Source organism: Pseudopodoces humilis, chromosome 1, assembly GCF_049639895.1.
Source record: "Pseudopodoces humilis isolate 2021_Gansu_Grassland_sample_001 chromosome 1, ASM4963989v1, whole genome shotgun sequence".
In the NCBI taxonomy this organism is placed as follows: domain Eukaryota; kingdom Metazoa; phylum Chordata; class Aves; order Passeriformes; family Paridae; genus Pseudopodoces; species Pseudopodoces humilis.
In genome coordinates this window covers 20,870,289-20,886,519 of record NC_142200.1, presented here as the reverse complement: position 1 = coordinate 20,886,519, position 16,231 = coordinate 20,870,289, and the positions used below count along the sequence as shown (strand labels likewise).

Genomic DNA, 16,231 nt, shown 5'->3' with positions numbered 1-16,231 from the left:
TGGTTCTTGCTAATATTCCAAGTCATCATCTTTGCTCTAGAATTGTAAGAACAAACCTTGCATGCACATTACATTTGTGTCTCCTAGACACCTCCATTGAATGTCTCTGCATTCCCTTCCTCAGAGAGATTTTAATGTGCCTGAAAAGGTAACAAAATGTCATTGCTGTGTTCAGACAGTTGAAATAATCAGAACAGTTCTTAAAAAAATCCATCAACTCAAATTGGGGAAATCAATTTATTGCAAATTAGAATAAGTCAGTACTGATTCAGGTAATGCATGAGAAAGGGAAAGAAAATAAGAACATTTACACACCTAGAGAAAACACTTTTCCTCCATGTTTCCCAGGTTCAAGCTCACTCCAAGCACTTCTCCTCCCCTCCTTTGTTACCACCAATGGTTGCACTCTGTCCTTTTGGTGAGGCACTGGGAAGCCCCTTCTTCCTTCTCACTATTTTCCTCTGCTGCAGCATCGATCCTCCACAGGCTGCAGGGAATATCTGCTCCACCATAGAGCACCTCCTCCTCCTCAACTTCCTCCTTAACCTCTTCCTCTTACACCTCCTCCTCTGCCCTTGGTGTTCCCTCTCTTGTTTATCACTCCTTTTATTTCTTCCTCTACTCTCTGGCTTTCTTTGCTCTTTCTGAAATGTGTTTCCCCAAGGTGCCACTGTCTTGGCTGAGGGATCAGCCATGTCCTGTGATGGGTCCATTGGAGGCAACTGGGACTGGACTGGCTGTGCCCAGCACATGGCCTCTCCCACAGGCCTCTTGCTGCCAGCCTTGCCATTTATACCCCATAGAGAAGGTGTGACCTGCTCTGTTACAAAGTGGAGGGAAGATGCCCCATCAAGAGCATTCATGGTCTTGTGTAGCAATCTCACCCTACCAGCAGAGTGGTCAGATAGAATAGTGTCAGGCAAATTTCCAATGGCATTAGAGAGTGGGTTGCAACAGAAGCTGGTGGGAGAGGCCTCTCAAATCAAGTGGGACCTCAACTTTCTTTTAATTGTGTTAGCCTGTACCGCAGCCTGGTGCCTGGCAGGAATGCAGTTCTCCAGTCTGGAATATCCAGGGTGGGCCAGAGATGGCTGGGCTGCAGCAAAGGGTGCAGGTGCCTTGTGGGCCCTGCAGTCACTGGGCCCAGTTGGAGATTTCTCAGTCAAAAAGCAGGAGCAGAGACCCTGCCAGGACTCCCCACAGTGATCTAGCTCCATTGGGAGCAGAACAGTGGTGTGGAAGGCAAAGATATGCAGAATACAGTCACACCTGCGAGGTGCATGAGGCCCCAGCTGGTCAGATTACATTAACTGCAACTGTAGAACATGGTAAGAGGGCAGAAGGAGAATGGGAGGGAAGAACAAGGAATGCTTAAGTTTTCTCTGAAGTCATTTTCAGAAAATGCTGCCACAGGAAGATTATGTTCAGACACTTGGAATTTTAGGAGGACTAGTGAGGGCAGGACACCAAGTTCCCTAAAATAGCAGTGCTAGCTACCGAATTAGAAGAGGAAGGAGGAGCAGAGAAGGAAGGCAGTAATATTCCAAGACCTATTCATTTTTCTAAGTCTACCTAATTTCAATGTAGGCTTAAAAATACCAAAAAAAAAAATACCTCTAGAGGAGTCTTCCTTTTAGGAATTCAAGCTTTGACACAAAATCTGATTTTCTGTCTTTATCAGGTTTTTTTGCTGTCTCACTTCTTTCTCAGTCTAATATTTAATTTGCTTTGGCAGAGGTGATCTATTGCTAGTTCTATGTCAGGTTCTTGACAGGAATTTCGTAGGGTCTGATATTTCTGCAGTCATCTCATGTTCCTATTTAAAATATCTTAAATGGAAAGCTTAGATAACCTAATTTCAGAGACTTGTTGCCATTTTGCAACAAAATTCCATCTGGTCAACATTAGATCCGCTAACCACGGCTGGCATGAAAAATAAGCTTGTTTTCATATGGAGTCTGTATAGCTTCAGTTAAACATGATTTCAAGTGGGATAACTTGCTACTAATGAGCATTAGCACTGGCAGAAGGAAAACTAGCTTTTAAGAATTCACATTTCAAAGCACACTTGTTGGCAGTCTGGTACTCACTTCCTGCTTCTTGTGAAGATTCAGAATTTATGCTTCATAGGAATAGTGGCTTTCACAGAACTTTCAGGCTTCAGGGTGGACATAGACAAGGAACCTGCATATGGAAAAAAAATTAAAATTATATCAAACTGAAGGAACTGAATATTACATAGTACTGTTGCTAGCCCTACTACTAAATTGATATTTTTAATAAATAAACAAACAGGTCATAATATCCTTGGCAAAGACCTACAAGGTCACAGATGAAAAAAGGATGAAGCAATGCCTCTCACATCCTCTAAAAACATACTGACAGACTTGTGAGAAAGAGGTTTCAGTATCTGCTTGAATGGAAGTTGATGAAACACAAGAAGCTAGGGAGGTGAAATGTTTATGTGATTGCCATGTCACTGCAGAATGAAGATATGGTTTTATTCCTCTCTGCAGCAGGACCTGTGCACTAAAGGCAGCGCCAAGATACCCTGCAATTTTTGCTTTTCCTTTCTTAGAAAATATACCACTCATGAGTACAGTGCAGAGAGCAACTCCCCTACAGACAGCAAAAGAGAGGCAGAGGTTTCTGCACACAATTCAGAAGAAGAGCAAGCAAAGTCATTGTACTGAGAATTTCACCTAAGCTATAAGCTTGTTCTGCTAAACTACCAAGCTTGGTTAATAACCTGGAGGGAATGATGAGGTTTTCTCCAGATCTTCTTGCTTTTTAATGAGTATTTTTTCTTGCTCCAAGGCTTCTATGTACATGGAATAGGACCAGGAAGCCTGCAAGAATCATCAAAAACCTTCAGCCTTCAGGTCATACCACTGGTAGTTTCTGATCCATTTCAACAGCAAGATAAAAAACTTGTTTATGTTATATTCCTACTTTTGGATACTTACAAATATTAAGATTTTTTTTCATTACAATATTGGAATAATGGGAAAAAGAGTATTGCTGTAAATAAGTAAATCTCAAAACGCCACGACTTAAGCAAGTTTGACAGATACAATGTTTATTCTCCAATCCTAGTCTGAGTCTATTTTCTTTCCTTTCTTCTTCAAAAACAAAGCAGCAGATCTTTACCCTCACAAAATATCATTTGTGCTATCAAAGACTTAATTTAGTTCTGTGCTACACCCTTAGTCCTCCCCTAGGACTGACTGCTCTGTTTGACATAAACCAAAAATAGCAACTGATTTGTGGGGTGGAAAGGAAATATATATAAGAAAAGCTGTTTCTAGCATATGTCTTTCACTGAACATCTCATTAGCCTCACAGCTCCTTCTGCCTGCCCTCTCCAGCAGAATGCTGCTACCACTAGAGGCAGATCCACTGGAGATGTCATCCTTTACTTTTCTAAGGATAAAATACTGCTTTTGAAGAAAACAGCCACAGTTCAGATTGCATGTAAATAATAGGTTGCTCTTCCAAAAGAGGATGAGAACTTCACTTTTATTTGGCATGGTTTTTATCTTATGGCATGAGAAGTTTGGAGCCAATTTGTCATAACATGGTTCAGTAAGAGCTTCTAGCACCTTCCTATAGTAGAAGGGGGCTTGCAGAAGGAAGAAGAAACCACCCTTTAAAAGATTATCGTTTATTCTACTTCTTCACAGGGGCTTAAGTGTATGCCAGGGACACACCAGCTCACTCAACTCACTTTTTTTAAAGTAAGTATGAGCAAAAGTAAAAAGGCCCACTTAAGGGTAATAGTGTAAGCTTATCTATGCAATTCACACTGTGGTTTCAGATTTTGGGGGTATTTCACAGTATCTTTTTCTATATACTGCTCTTCACTACCATAATGCCATGTGAAGAGCTCTATGGAATATAAGCAGTGGCCAAGATGTGATTTAATTCTGATTCATATGACATATCTAGGCTTATGTGGCTGCACAGGTTCACCGTTGTTCTGGTAGTGCCAACTCAGCCATGGTGCCTTGATATGCCCAATATAGCATGTCTGTTTTCCCCATTTCCCAGTAAAATAACTGTTACCTTTTCACTACAGATTTGATGCACAGTCAGAGTTGTAATGGAGGAAGTCTTGAAGTAGTATTTTCTGTCAGATTTTCAAATACCTAGATTTCCTAAAGGAGTTCAGCTTCAGTTTTTCACATATGACCAGAACAGGACTCTAGCCTAAACCAAATTCTTCAATATATGAATTTCACAAATAATGAAAAGCTTCTTATTTCAGAACTGAACTACCTTTTATTTATCTTTAAATACAGATTATTTTTTTAATTCATACACCATAAGACCTTAACATTCTGTTAGCTGTTAATACTACTCAGAACCTACATCTTAAAAAAAAAATTAATAAAGAACAACAAAAAAAATCACCTGTAAGGTAGGTAAACTTAAACCAGCAAAACTAATTGTAGAAGAATGAACAGTTACTGAAGAACCATCTGCCAGCACTATTCAAAACCAAACTCCCCCTTCCCCTTTTCCCAAGATCATTTTATTGTTCTTGAAGGATATCTGTAGAAACATGTATTATTTACCTTCCTCTCAGATCCATCTACAGGTGCTAAAGATGTTGATGATCTTCTCTTTGTATTAAGCTCATCTAGCAAAGCACTCTTTGGCACTTGAGTCAAGGGCTTGAGCTGAGTCAAGGGGTCAGGCTGAGTCAAAGACTTAGGTTGAGTCAAGGACTTAGGTTGAGCCAAGGACTTAAGCTGAGTCAAGTTCATGAGCTTTCTCCCCGTTTCTTTACCCTGCAAATTCTAAAAACTCATAATTAGATGTGAACAACAGTTACAGAGCTGAAGTAAAAAGCAAAGTCTGAGGAAACAAAAATTGTCATTGGACATGAGATAGTGTAATTTGCAGTAAGGTTTTGTAATGCTTGGTTTCATAATTCATCATGTTGAGCATATTTTAAAATAGTACTGTTTTTTTAAAGCATTTCTTTATTCTAGTTCATGTTTCTTGTCCTCTACACTCCTGCAGACCATCTTTCCTTCAGATTCAATACCTGCTCCAAAATATAGCAAGATGACAGGGCAGATCTGCAACAAATGTATTTTAAGGACACAGAGGACATTGTGAGCCTCTAATTTGGCCTCAGGTATAAATGTAGAATGCAGGATTTGTTGTGATTAATTCCAGCTTGGTCCAGTAGCTGTGTATGAACTACAGTACAAGCTAGGAAAACAGGCCATGTATAATCTACAGTGAAGAACAAGGCATTGTAACCCTTGGCAAACTGCTGTGGAGATTAACTATTTGTCATTTTTGTGTTGGTTTGTTTCAACTTTGCAAATTCTGTCTGATGATCCCAAAACTTTTTATAAACATTAATCAATGTTTTATATTTGACCTCACAAAGAGCTCTCTCCAAGAGATGAATAATACAATCCTCCCATGTTCCAAGTGAGAAAATGAGAAAAAAAAAAATGGAGGATCAAATGGTTTCCAAAGTCACTTTAAGTGACCTGAAAGATCCCTGAAAGATCTGGAAAAGGATCACACTATCTCATTTCCTTGCTCCCAAAGTGCCTTTTCCTTCCTCATCATTCCCACTGTAAACCCAATAGCTGTACAGGTGACTTTTGGATACAGAACTGCCCAGGCAGTGTGATGTTGATCTTCTCTCCAGAAACAGGCTCAGTAACTTCTGTGGCACACTCAATTGGTAAATAGGGATGCCAGTGCAAACAGAGGCAGCATGAAGACTACTGCACTGCAGTTTATGTTTGCTGGCTCTCTCAGTGAGAATGGTGAATTAAGCAAGGTCTTTAAAAATGACTTCTCATAATAAATTAAGCAATGTTATAGCAAATTTAGATCCCATGCCATTACTAACAAATATGCTTATTGCTAAAGACATGGCAGAAACATGGAAAAGGAAAATCATGTTGATGGATTTCTTTATTAAGGACATGGAAAGAGTTAAGTACAAATCTACAACATAAGTTAAAGCTAAAAATTTTGTGCACCTGAAAGCAAAAATTTCCAAAATCTACTTTGGAGATAAAATGCAAAGATGTATACATCAAATTACTAGTACTGGCATCAAGGCAGCCTGCAAAAATTGACTTATATATTTGAAAGTATGTGGCACGAGCATCTAGCAGCTAACAAAGGAACAAGTCCGTTTCCAGGATGCCTTTGATAGAATTTGCCCCTTAAATAACAAATAGGCACACAAAAAATATTGAGATAGTCAAACAATACCAAGTTATGCCTCATTTCTCAGTGAAAAGCTCCTTGTCTGCCCGTTTTTTCCACTATACTTCATGGAAGTCCAACTCTTATCTGTTTGGTTCTAAAACTGAGGTGAGCACAGGTAGCTTCAGTGCCCTGAGGACACATGTACAGGAAGAAGAAAGCAAATTCCTCCCCTAGGACTATGATTTTTCTCTTTTTGACATAAACCCAAAATAGCAACTGATTTGTAGGGTGGAGAGGAGATATATGTAAGAAAAGCTGTTTCTAACCCTTGCCAGAACTTTGCTCTTGTTCAGTGAGCCTGGTGGGGCAGAGGAACATAGTCCTTATTTTCATTGCCAAGAAATCAGCACCTTCCACAAGCCAACAAGTGAACCTGCTATTGCTCATGTTAGATGAACCTTTTCAGTATCCTTCAGGGATACTGAATCATTTGAATTATGCTGTCACCGAGAGGACAGAAATCTGAGGCAAGAGAACAGGAAATGGTAAATTTTGAAACAGTAACAGAAAGGGGAAAGGATTTTTAAAATACTGGAAAAAAAATATCTGTTGCACCCATTATTTTAAGGGATTTTAAAAGGTAACTAATTTACTGATTTTTTGTTTTGGTTTGGTTTTTTTGGGTTTTTTTTTTTGTGAAAAGAATAGTCTACAAACTGTTTACTGAGCTGCATTCTCTGCCTGTCACTTTCTAAAATTTCTTACTGTATTTCTCTGCTTAGAAGCGTAATTCACCATTCCTATTTGTTCTCCATAAAAGCTAGGCTTCTGCCCTCCTAAAATTTGCTCTTTACTCCTTGGTCATGATCAGAAATCTCACAGACAGGCAAGAAACACATGGAAAATAATTCTGTGAAAACACAAAAGTGACTTATTTTGAAATCTTGCATTCTTGCACTATAAGCATTGCCAGTGGCCTTGGCAGATGTATGTATATGGAGACAATGTGCTTTGGAGAAAGGAAGATGAGTTCTTTGATTTTAGACTTCCCTTGATATTGTGTGGCCTTGAGTAATGCTTCACTGGTCCTCAGCTTTCATGTGCCTAAAAGAGGACAACAGTGTGTACATGTTCTTGTGGGCCTATGTCTTTATCTGTCTTTACCTGTGTAGTTCGTATCACATGTAACATCTCAATACATGTACATGGTATTTAGAATACGTGAAGGTCTCTGTAATGCTACTAATTATAGTTTGCAAGTCCAGTAATTTCTCTGCCCTTTAAAGAATGTTCTCTCCTCAAAGCTTGCCAAACAATTGTATTTAATAAAAAATAAACTTTTTCAAAGCCTATGATCAATAGAAAAAGAAGTCCATTATATTTTCATTTTAAAAATCCAAGAAAAACAATTTTAGAAACAAGCATTCCATTGTAGAGGTCACAGTTCTGTTAATGCACTGGAATTGTCTGGAACCTCACTGTGAACAGTGTAACAATTTCACTTTCAAAGCTGAGAAATGTTCAAGGAAAGGCAAAGATTATGCAAAGCAATTATCACATAATTATTTTTTTTTAAATAGTGTGCAGGATTTTCAAATGGTTCTTCTGGAAAATAGATATGAAAGCAATTTTGTTTTGGGTTTGGTTTGATTTCAGTTGTGATACAGAACGTAAATTCTAATATAAGACAATACATCATGACAGTGCAAACAGGTCTGCAGTAGCCCACAGTACACATGTACTGTACACAGATTTATTGTTCTTGATTCAGCCTTCTTCTTTTGCTCTTCTCTTGGCACAAAAGGTGACTAAAATACATTTTTTCCTCTGGTTAATGAAAGGAGTATTCCACTGACTCATCTGCTTCAAGTCAAACATATGTATATGTATTGGCAGAATTGGGAACTAATCACCTTAGGATTGGGTTGTGTGAAAAGCTTGAAATGTAACAAGATTTGGTAGCTTTGCATCAGGCTGAGAAAGAGATATTTTATTTTATGTATCTTTGTTCATATTATTCAGTTCATCAGTGGTCACCTGAAACTTTACAAGCCTTACCTTTGCTGTTATCCCTTCCTTCTTTCGCATCTCTTTTTCCTTTTTTTCCTCCAAGGCAACTAGAATTTTGTCACTATCCAGACTGCTTTGGAACTTACAAAATTCTGGCCAAAATTTAAACAGAAGAGCAAAAATACTCATCTGTGCAGGAAGAAAATAAAGTCAATCTTGATCATATTAAGGAAACAGTTGACTGTAAAATAAAATGCAGAATGAGATAACTATTTTTTTTGAACACACAGCCTTGTTCCTCCCACGTACTCTGTCTTGACATTTCAGCCCAGCTTTGCTCGGCACATGCTTTTCATCAGTGTGTTTATTACTGGTGAGAAATCTTCCTAAAACACAGTTAAAAGGCACTTTCTTTTTTTATATTTCCCTAAACAATTGTTTGCATTAATGAAAACATCCATCACTTTTTACAAGTATTCTTGATAAAATATACACCAGTAGAATTGCTTTTGCACTGCTGTTCTGCTCAAGTATTTCAAATATTCAGTTCATTAGGGAGAGGGCTTTTTTTCCCCTCCTTAAGAGAAAGGAAATACTTTTTTGCCTCTGGAAAGGCTCTTAAACCACATTACAGATCTATGAGCAAATCTTGGATAATTTTTAAATGATATAATCTCTCACAGGGTCATTTTTGAACTAGAATAAGAAAAACAATTTTAGAAAAGCAAACAGAGGGGCTCAGTGAATTCTGTTGCTGCACGTACTAAGGCTCACATTTTTCAATTTATTTAGATGTTTAATTTGCATTGAGAAACTTGGCTTCAAAGGAGCCAAGCATGCTCACTGCTTCTGGCTCAAGAGGCTTGAAAGTGACATGTGAGCCACTGTCAGGTTCCAGTCACAGCTTTTTGGCCTAGTTCTTCCTTGGTTTTGTGCCATATTTCTGGACTTCACTGGGTTTTACACAGGCTGAAACAATTCTCTTTTCTTAGGACCTATATGAACTCTTTTCTCTGACAAATCATTCACCTATTGTCATCTGAACACTATGGACTCACAGTTGATGTCTAAAGGTGTTGGTAGCAATTTTATAGGAAAAGAAGTACAACTACTTTTCTTAGACTTAGTAGATAAGACCAAGGCAGTATCAAGGGATAAGAAAATAGTAAGTCTGTAGTAGAAGTTCCAAAATTGCTATTCAACCTGATTAATAGAAAGATCAGAGAGAAAATGGTCTACAGCCATTTAATACACACTTTCTGTAATATAGAAGGAAAAGACATTCAGCAAGTTAAACTGTCTTTGTGCTTTGCTCACATCTGCATTTTTCATAAAACATGAAAACCACAAACTTTCTAACTCCAAATTACTTCTGTGACATTAACCAAGAGTTAAAGAACATAGACAGAATTCATTTCTACTGCCAGAATTCCTAACACAGACCTGGATAACACCTTTCCAGGATCAGCTAGCTGTTAGAGATTTTCTTTATTGAGCAGTATATAGCTGAAGACTATCTTCCATCTCCACCTTACGGACACTGAAATGTATGACTATAGCTTTCTCCTTCAAGCTCAGGTTTATGTGTGGAGTCCTAACTGTCACATAAGAACGAAGACTGTGCATAAAATCAGGCACTGAGTCTCTAGCCAGACCTATTACAGATTCACCTGGCTTCTTACCTGTGCCTCTCTAAAAATGTAGGGTCCAAGTTCTCTCCTGTGCTCCACAATCTTCTTTGCTTGTTCAGGTGGGATGTCAATCTGCAAAGCTGGGGGTATGGCAGAATTAATAAAGCAGTCAATAATAGCTGTGATCTTTTTCTGGACTATGGCATCAGCACAATGTGAATGGCACAGGTCCTGAAAGATGAAAAATAGCATTTTCAGTCAATGGAGAGAGATGCATGCAAGAATTTTCACAGGGCACCAGTGAGTGATCAAAGACCAATAGTCATATAAAAATAATTATACAATAAATTCCTTCAGTATGCAGGGAAAAATTCTTTTGGTAAATGTGCATGGTCAAAATCATACTTAAGATATGCATGAGGCTTCTAGTTTGCAAATGTAGATACATAGCAATCACTGCTTTTAGGTGATAATCTCTGCCTGCATGTTCAGACGGAACAACATAGATTTTAAGTGCATTACTGGCAAATAGGAGACATTTCTGAGAAGAGAAAAACATCTACAAGTGTGAAACACACTGATTTTCACAATGAGCCTGCTATGACTTGCATAGCCTTGGTAACTAAAAGATAAAGGAATGCTTTAAGTGCTCCAACAAAAGAGGGGAAATATTCAAAGGGTACAAGCTATTCTAACCAGGAATGTTGTCACAAGAGGGGATAATGTCAGCTACCAGTATGATCTTCCATTTATTGAAATCTTCTACTTTCACCATTCATTAAGATTTTCTAGTTTCCCAAAACCCCAATGTTTGAAAGAACTGTACACTATAGAATACAAAACGGACCTGAACTTACAGGAGTGAGATGTCAAAGGAACACTGGGGTTTTCTACTTTTTGAATGTGATCTTATTGTTCCTGTAAAATCTGTTATTACTGCATTTTGACACCCTGATGATGCCACCATTGGACTTTAACATGAAGGAAAAATAATTCAAAGAGTGTTCTTCCAACATTTTGAAACATGAACTTCCTCTCTATCCATATATTTCAAGAAATTTATATGACACTGGAAGACTATCACATATATCTTAGAGACACAATGAGCACTCCAGAGTTTTCAGCAAGAGAGCTCTTTACATGAAGAATCTGAATTTAGTTTTGGTATAGAAGGCTATATATTTACTTTGCAAAGAAATGAAAACCATGGGTTTAACCAGAAATGTGGTATGTGAAAGGGTTGGCTTGCTTTGTTATGAATACGTTTAGTTTTGGGAAGGAAAAAAAAAAAGAATGATAACAACTATAATAAAGAAAGTAAGGGCAATGTAAAAACCTATTCAATATATCCTAAGAATATGTATTATGGCTTTCTTTGCTCATCTAGCATAGAAGGCAGAGAGCTGTAGCAAGAGGGAAGACAAACAAGCCATATGATACAAAGAGAAATGAGGCCGAGCATAGATGAACAGATGGAAATGATCCAGAGAGTTACGTTTCTTCGTATTTGTTTAAAAAAAAATCTTGGTTTTGGATTGTCCCAAGATGTGCCGCCAGCCAGATGGGTTATGGGGAGCGACGCAGTCATTGACTCCTAAAGGGAGTTCTGTCTAAACTGATGGCATGATAGGGCTCAGACAATACAAGTATGCACTGTGCAAAGTGCTGCCCACGCCTTTGGCAATATTCCTGCAGTTCAGCCTGACCCACAGCACTCCTACTACTCCAGCCCTTTGCTTCCACAAAGAGCATCAACTGCCAACCATGACAAATTGCATGCATGGAGAAATATGGTCAGATTGTACTTTTTCTTGATAACAAGAAAAATAAAATTAACATAAATGCAGGAAAGGGGGCAGGACAAAAAACAATGAAGGCTTTCTTCAGAGAACAGTTCTACAGAGTTAAGACTACACTCCACATTAATTTGCAGAAAGTTTCCATGTCCTCCATGACGTAGAAATGAAGAGTTACAAGTCTCAAAAAAAGCCAAATATCTAGAAAAGGATTTATGTAATGGAACACCAGGTGTCTTCATACTAGAGTTTTAATCTAAGCTAGTCACTCTTTCACCACAAGAGACCTCTAGCATCCCAGAGAGCATTTCAGCCAGTGATTCCTTGCCTGAGGATCAGAGCCTTTGTGGGGAAAAGAGATAGTCCCCTGGAAACAGAGGAGCTTCACCTCCAAAAGCAGACACCAAATTCAAATTCATAAAATTAAACAGTAAAAATACACCCACATGCCTGCAGAGGATCTCCAAGTGCTACTGCAACATCAAGTGTGTTTACAGCCCAGTTTCTGAGCACATTAGCTAATCTCGTGCCCCCTGCCTGCCATGTGCACATAGGCTATGCTCAGGAACTCAGGAGAGGTTCTGTGCTCTGGTAGCTCTTTTGCATCAGGGAATATCCCAGAGGCAAAAGGAATGAGGAACACATGAAAGCTCTGTGGTGTCTCTGCATTCAGTCCAGGGTATTCCTAGGAGGCTGCAATGTGATTTAAACTTTCACTCCAGAGGTTTTCCATTGTGTTTCAACCACACAGAAGCAATTTCACAAAACTACATGTATTTGGGAGAGATGTAATCCCTGCTGACCTTTCCCATCACATTTCACTTTGGTCCCAAGCTCAGCTCAAGTCAAATTTGATTCTACACAGTGCAAGGGAGTTGCAGTCTGCGTTATAGATATAGGATTTTTGGTAGATACCATCTTTACATCTGTAGATTTGGTTGAATTTTAAACTTATCTCTCATTTTTGAGAAATTACCAAATTCAGATAGCAGCTATAAAGACAAAATGAACATTTTAATGATTGCATATGTCAAATGCTCAACAGATGTATACCAAACATATATTCAAACATATACTCAAATATATATATATATATATGTATACTCAAACTCTGGGCATTAGCAAGGTAGCATAGATACCTTTAGAGACCCAGAAGAATGCTACAGTTTGAAGAATAAAGAAATACAGGAATAATGCATTTGAGTCAAGAATAGCTACCATTAAGAAGCTACCATTCATTTTTTCCCTGGAAGAAAAAAACAGTTTAAACAGTAAAAAAGGCTTTATGATGAACAACAGAATGTCTACAGATATTTTTGTTAAAATTATCCTAATATGCAAGAATATATGCTTTTGATTACAAACTGAATGAATGCTATTCCCTTTTCTCCATTTTACCACCATACCTTATACTTCTGCACCTCTTGCCAAAAGAGCACTCCATTCCCCAGTAGGTCTCCCTTCAGTGCCACAAATCGTTGAAACAGATTTGCTGTCACTGGATCCAACAGTGCTTTGCGGAAAGCAATTATTTCACTAGATGAAGAAACACTCTCATTGTCCACATGCTGTCAAAAGAAGAAATAAATGCACCAAATAAACTTTGTTTCAAAAAGCAATAACAAAGGCATTAGTTAGTGTAAACTGTCTGATTCTTATCTTTGCACTGACCCTAAGTTTCAGTAGTTTATGAGTTTATGACATGGATACAATAAAATGTGGCAAGGTTTCATTTCTTCCTTTCCTTTTTTTTTTTTCCCAGTTTGGTTTGGGGAACATTTTTTGGAAGATGTGATGGGAGAGGAAATGACTGACAATGATTTAGACCATATGACTTCATACTACAAAGTATAGAAACAGCTATTGTTATTGATTATGGAAACAGGCTACTTTTCTAGAGAACATTTCGAGTTTTATGCAAACAAACAACAAAGAAAAAGGAGCACACAAAGCACATAGCTTAAAGCTGTAAAATTCTTCTGACAGGGATCTCACCAACAAAATGAAGTTTGATATGTGTTGCTATGATCACCAACAGAAGCCAGAGAGTTTTCTCTCGGTGAAATAAAGCTACCAGTAGTAAAATAGAATTTAAAATCATTGAGACATTTTGGAAATCCTCATGCTGCCAAGCGCAGAACAGTAGGCAGCCAGGAAAGGGTGGAGAAAGAAAGATGGCTTATGAGGGACAGTTTGAACTGAAGTTCACGCTGGCCTGCCTTCCTGAACAAACAGTTCTCATGCTGTTGCTGAGGAGCAAGCCAAACAACCCCCTTTTGTTATCAGATGGATGAATGAAAACCATCTTCTGAAAGTGGTTCAAAACTCTTGAAGTCCTGGAGGGGTAGAGTGCTGTTCAATGATGAGCATTGGTCAGAAACATTTTTGTTGTTGCCAACAGTCCTGGGAATCTAACCTGATCCTAAGCTGAAAGGGTTTCTACAGCTTATCTTAAAAACAGGGGTTTATGCTCAGAGTCCTGTCACAAAGCCTACCCTGGCAAGGAGAGTGGTGGTTGTCCAGGGTGTCCTTTGGTTAAAATCAAGTCAGCTCAATTTTAGCAGTAGGGTTGAATTTTGTCAGCCCTGCTCCAATTCTCCAAACATATTCTATTACCTGTGACCAGAATTTAGGGAACTTTTGAGGAAATGTATTTCTAGGGCATATTCATGAAGGGAAGAACAAAACATTGCTTCCATCCCTATACCACTATATAAAGACTGCTTATTTTATGAGTCAACAACCTTGAATCAGAACATGGAGAATAACCATCTTCCTGACAAACAGACAAAGGGAAAACTCAGTTAACAGAACCCACATGCACTCTGAATCCCTTTTGTGCTGATGGTTTGCATGGATAATTGGTGACCGGGTCTCTAGTTTGATTTCAACAGACAATAAAAGTTCAACTGAACAAATGTACACAACTTGTATGCTGGCAATCACAAAAAGTTCACTGCTCTTCAAGATGGAAAAAACTGGCAAACATCTGATGAAATGTATTATTACAAAGGTTTAAAAAGTTTAAATTTGATATTATCTCAGTGCTGTGAGATTAAAATACAATTCTAAATGAAACAGATACTGTGAGATATGATTAAACCTGCCCACTCTGCTGCATACTTCACATTCCCTTTTGTGTCTGCACGTAATCCACTTGCAATAATAAATAAACTACCAGATGCTGGAATGAACAGCTTATCCAAATAAGTCCACTGCATGCAAAATACAGATAAATGTGAATTAAAGGTACAATATTCATCTGAGGAGTGTTAATAGTGCTCCAAAGCCCAGGACAAGAGAACATTATTTTCACATATGACCTCTCCAGAAGAGAGAGAAATTTGCCGTGAACATCCAGCAGGGAGCTAAATTTAGGAGTAACGTGAGTAATCAGTCCGCTGTAACCAGTACAGTCATGATTGCTTTTAACAGCATTACGTTGGGGCCTCATACTGTCAACAAGGAAATTGTGAAGAGTGTGCAAGGTCCAAATGAAAAAGACTGTGAAACTGCAGACACAAGAGACATAGTAAATTTCACTTGCCTTCCGCATCATGGTTTTCTTTTGCTGGTCTTTGTGTGAAAGATCTTCAGCTATGTCGCTTACCTATAGTATAACAAAAGATTATTATTTTATTATTTTAATATTCTTGTTTTCTGGTCAGCCTTTTAATGATTAAGACCACAGTGGTAGAATAGTTCATATGCCTTCTTATGGATTTTATGTCTGAAACTTATTGTGGACCCACACAGAATGCCATCCCTTCTTCAGCTGTAAATGAGCACCTGCTCATTAAGACTGGGGAATTAGAGAAGACTAGAGGCAATAGCAGTCAAACTGTGCACTCCACTGGTGGTGGAGTTTACCCATAATATTCTGAAGGACCACTTATGCGAGGAAAAAATTTTAGGTTTGATTTTTTTTTAGTATGAAATGTTTGTAGTTCCTTTGTACAGCTGTATCAGAAATACAGATTTGATCTTTGTAGCTAAATTACACCTCAAACAAAGGGCAGGTTTTCTGAATAAGAACTACATAGCATGCCCACACTGTTTGTCACTGTGAAACATTAAGCCAGTGGAGAATATCATCTGGTTTCACTTCTTCTAAAATACTTTCTTCAAAGAATCAAAGAATCATCCTCTGAATTTTCAATAAGAAAGAGAAAAGAGTGATTGGACATAAATGGAGTTAGGAAAAGACTTAAAGCTCATTAGAAGTATGTACTTCCTGTAAACTGTTTATTTGAGTTGAATACAGCATTTTCTAAACTCCTTGGGCTAATCTCCCTGCCAACACAGTGCAGCAGGTGCAAAAAGAGGCATGAGTTAGCTTCCAGACCTGGAAGCAGCTTAGTCTTATTGCTTGGTCTTCTGCCAGGGCTAAAGAAGAATAAAGGAGGCAGAGTTCAGCTAAAAAAGGCAGAGGGTTAGTATTTTTTAAAATTTAATTTACATAATCATTATTAAAATTACAGTTTCTCTTATTAAAACCTATACTTTTCAGACTGCTTAGTGCTCTGAATCCATGGAAAATATTCCGTGTATATGCACTCCTGACAACACTTCTGACAACCTTCATGATGTTATAAAGATGAT

At 38.1% G+C, this 16,231-nt stretch overlaps 1 protein-coding gene across 1 annotated transcript in view; it reads right to left on the bottom strand.

Moving 5' to 3' along the window:
• Nucleotides 1-353: 353 nt before the first annotated feature.
• Nucleotides 354-16,231, bottom strand: part of RGS22 (regulator of G protein signaling 22) — a 59,599-nt gene continuing 43,721 nt past the window's right edge. Inside the window, exons 21-27 of the mRNA XM_088057549.1 lie at nucleotides 15,177-15,239; nucleotides 13,036-13,197; nucleotides 9,885-10,064; nucleotides 8,251-8,391; nucleotides 4,578-4,793; nucleotides 2,750-2,849; nucleotides 354-2,184 (exon numbers count right to left, since the gene is read on the bottom strand). Of these exons, the coding sequence (XP_087913675.1) occupies nucleotides 2,111-2,184; nucleotides 2,750-2,849; nucleotides 4,578-4,793; nucleotides 8,251-8,391; nucleotides 9,885-10,064; nucleotides 13,036-13,197; nucleotides 15,177-15,239 (936 nt within the window). The 3' untranslated portion in view covers nucleotides 354-2,110. The remainder of the gene's footprint in view (nucleotides 2,185-2,749; nucleotides 2,850-4,577; nucleotides 4,794-8,250; nucleotides 8,392-9,884; nucleotides 10,065-13,035; nucleotides 13,198-15,176; nucleotides 15,240-16,231) is intronic.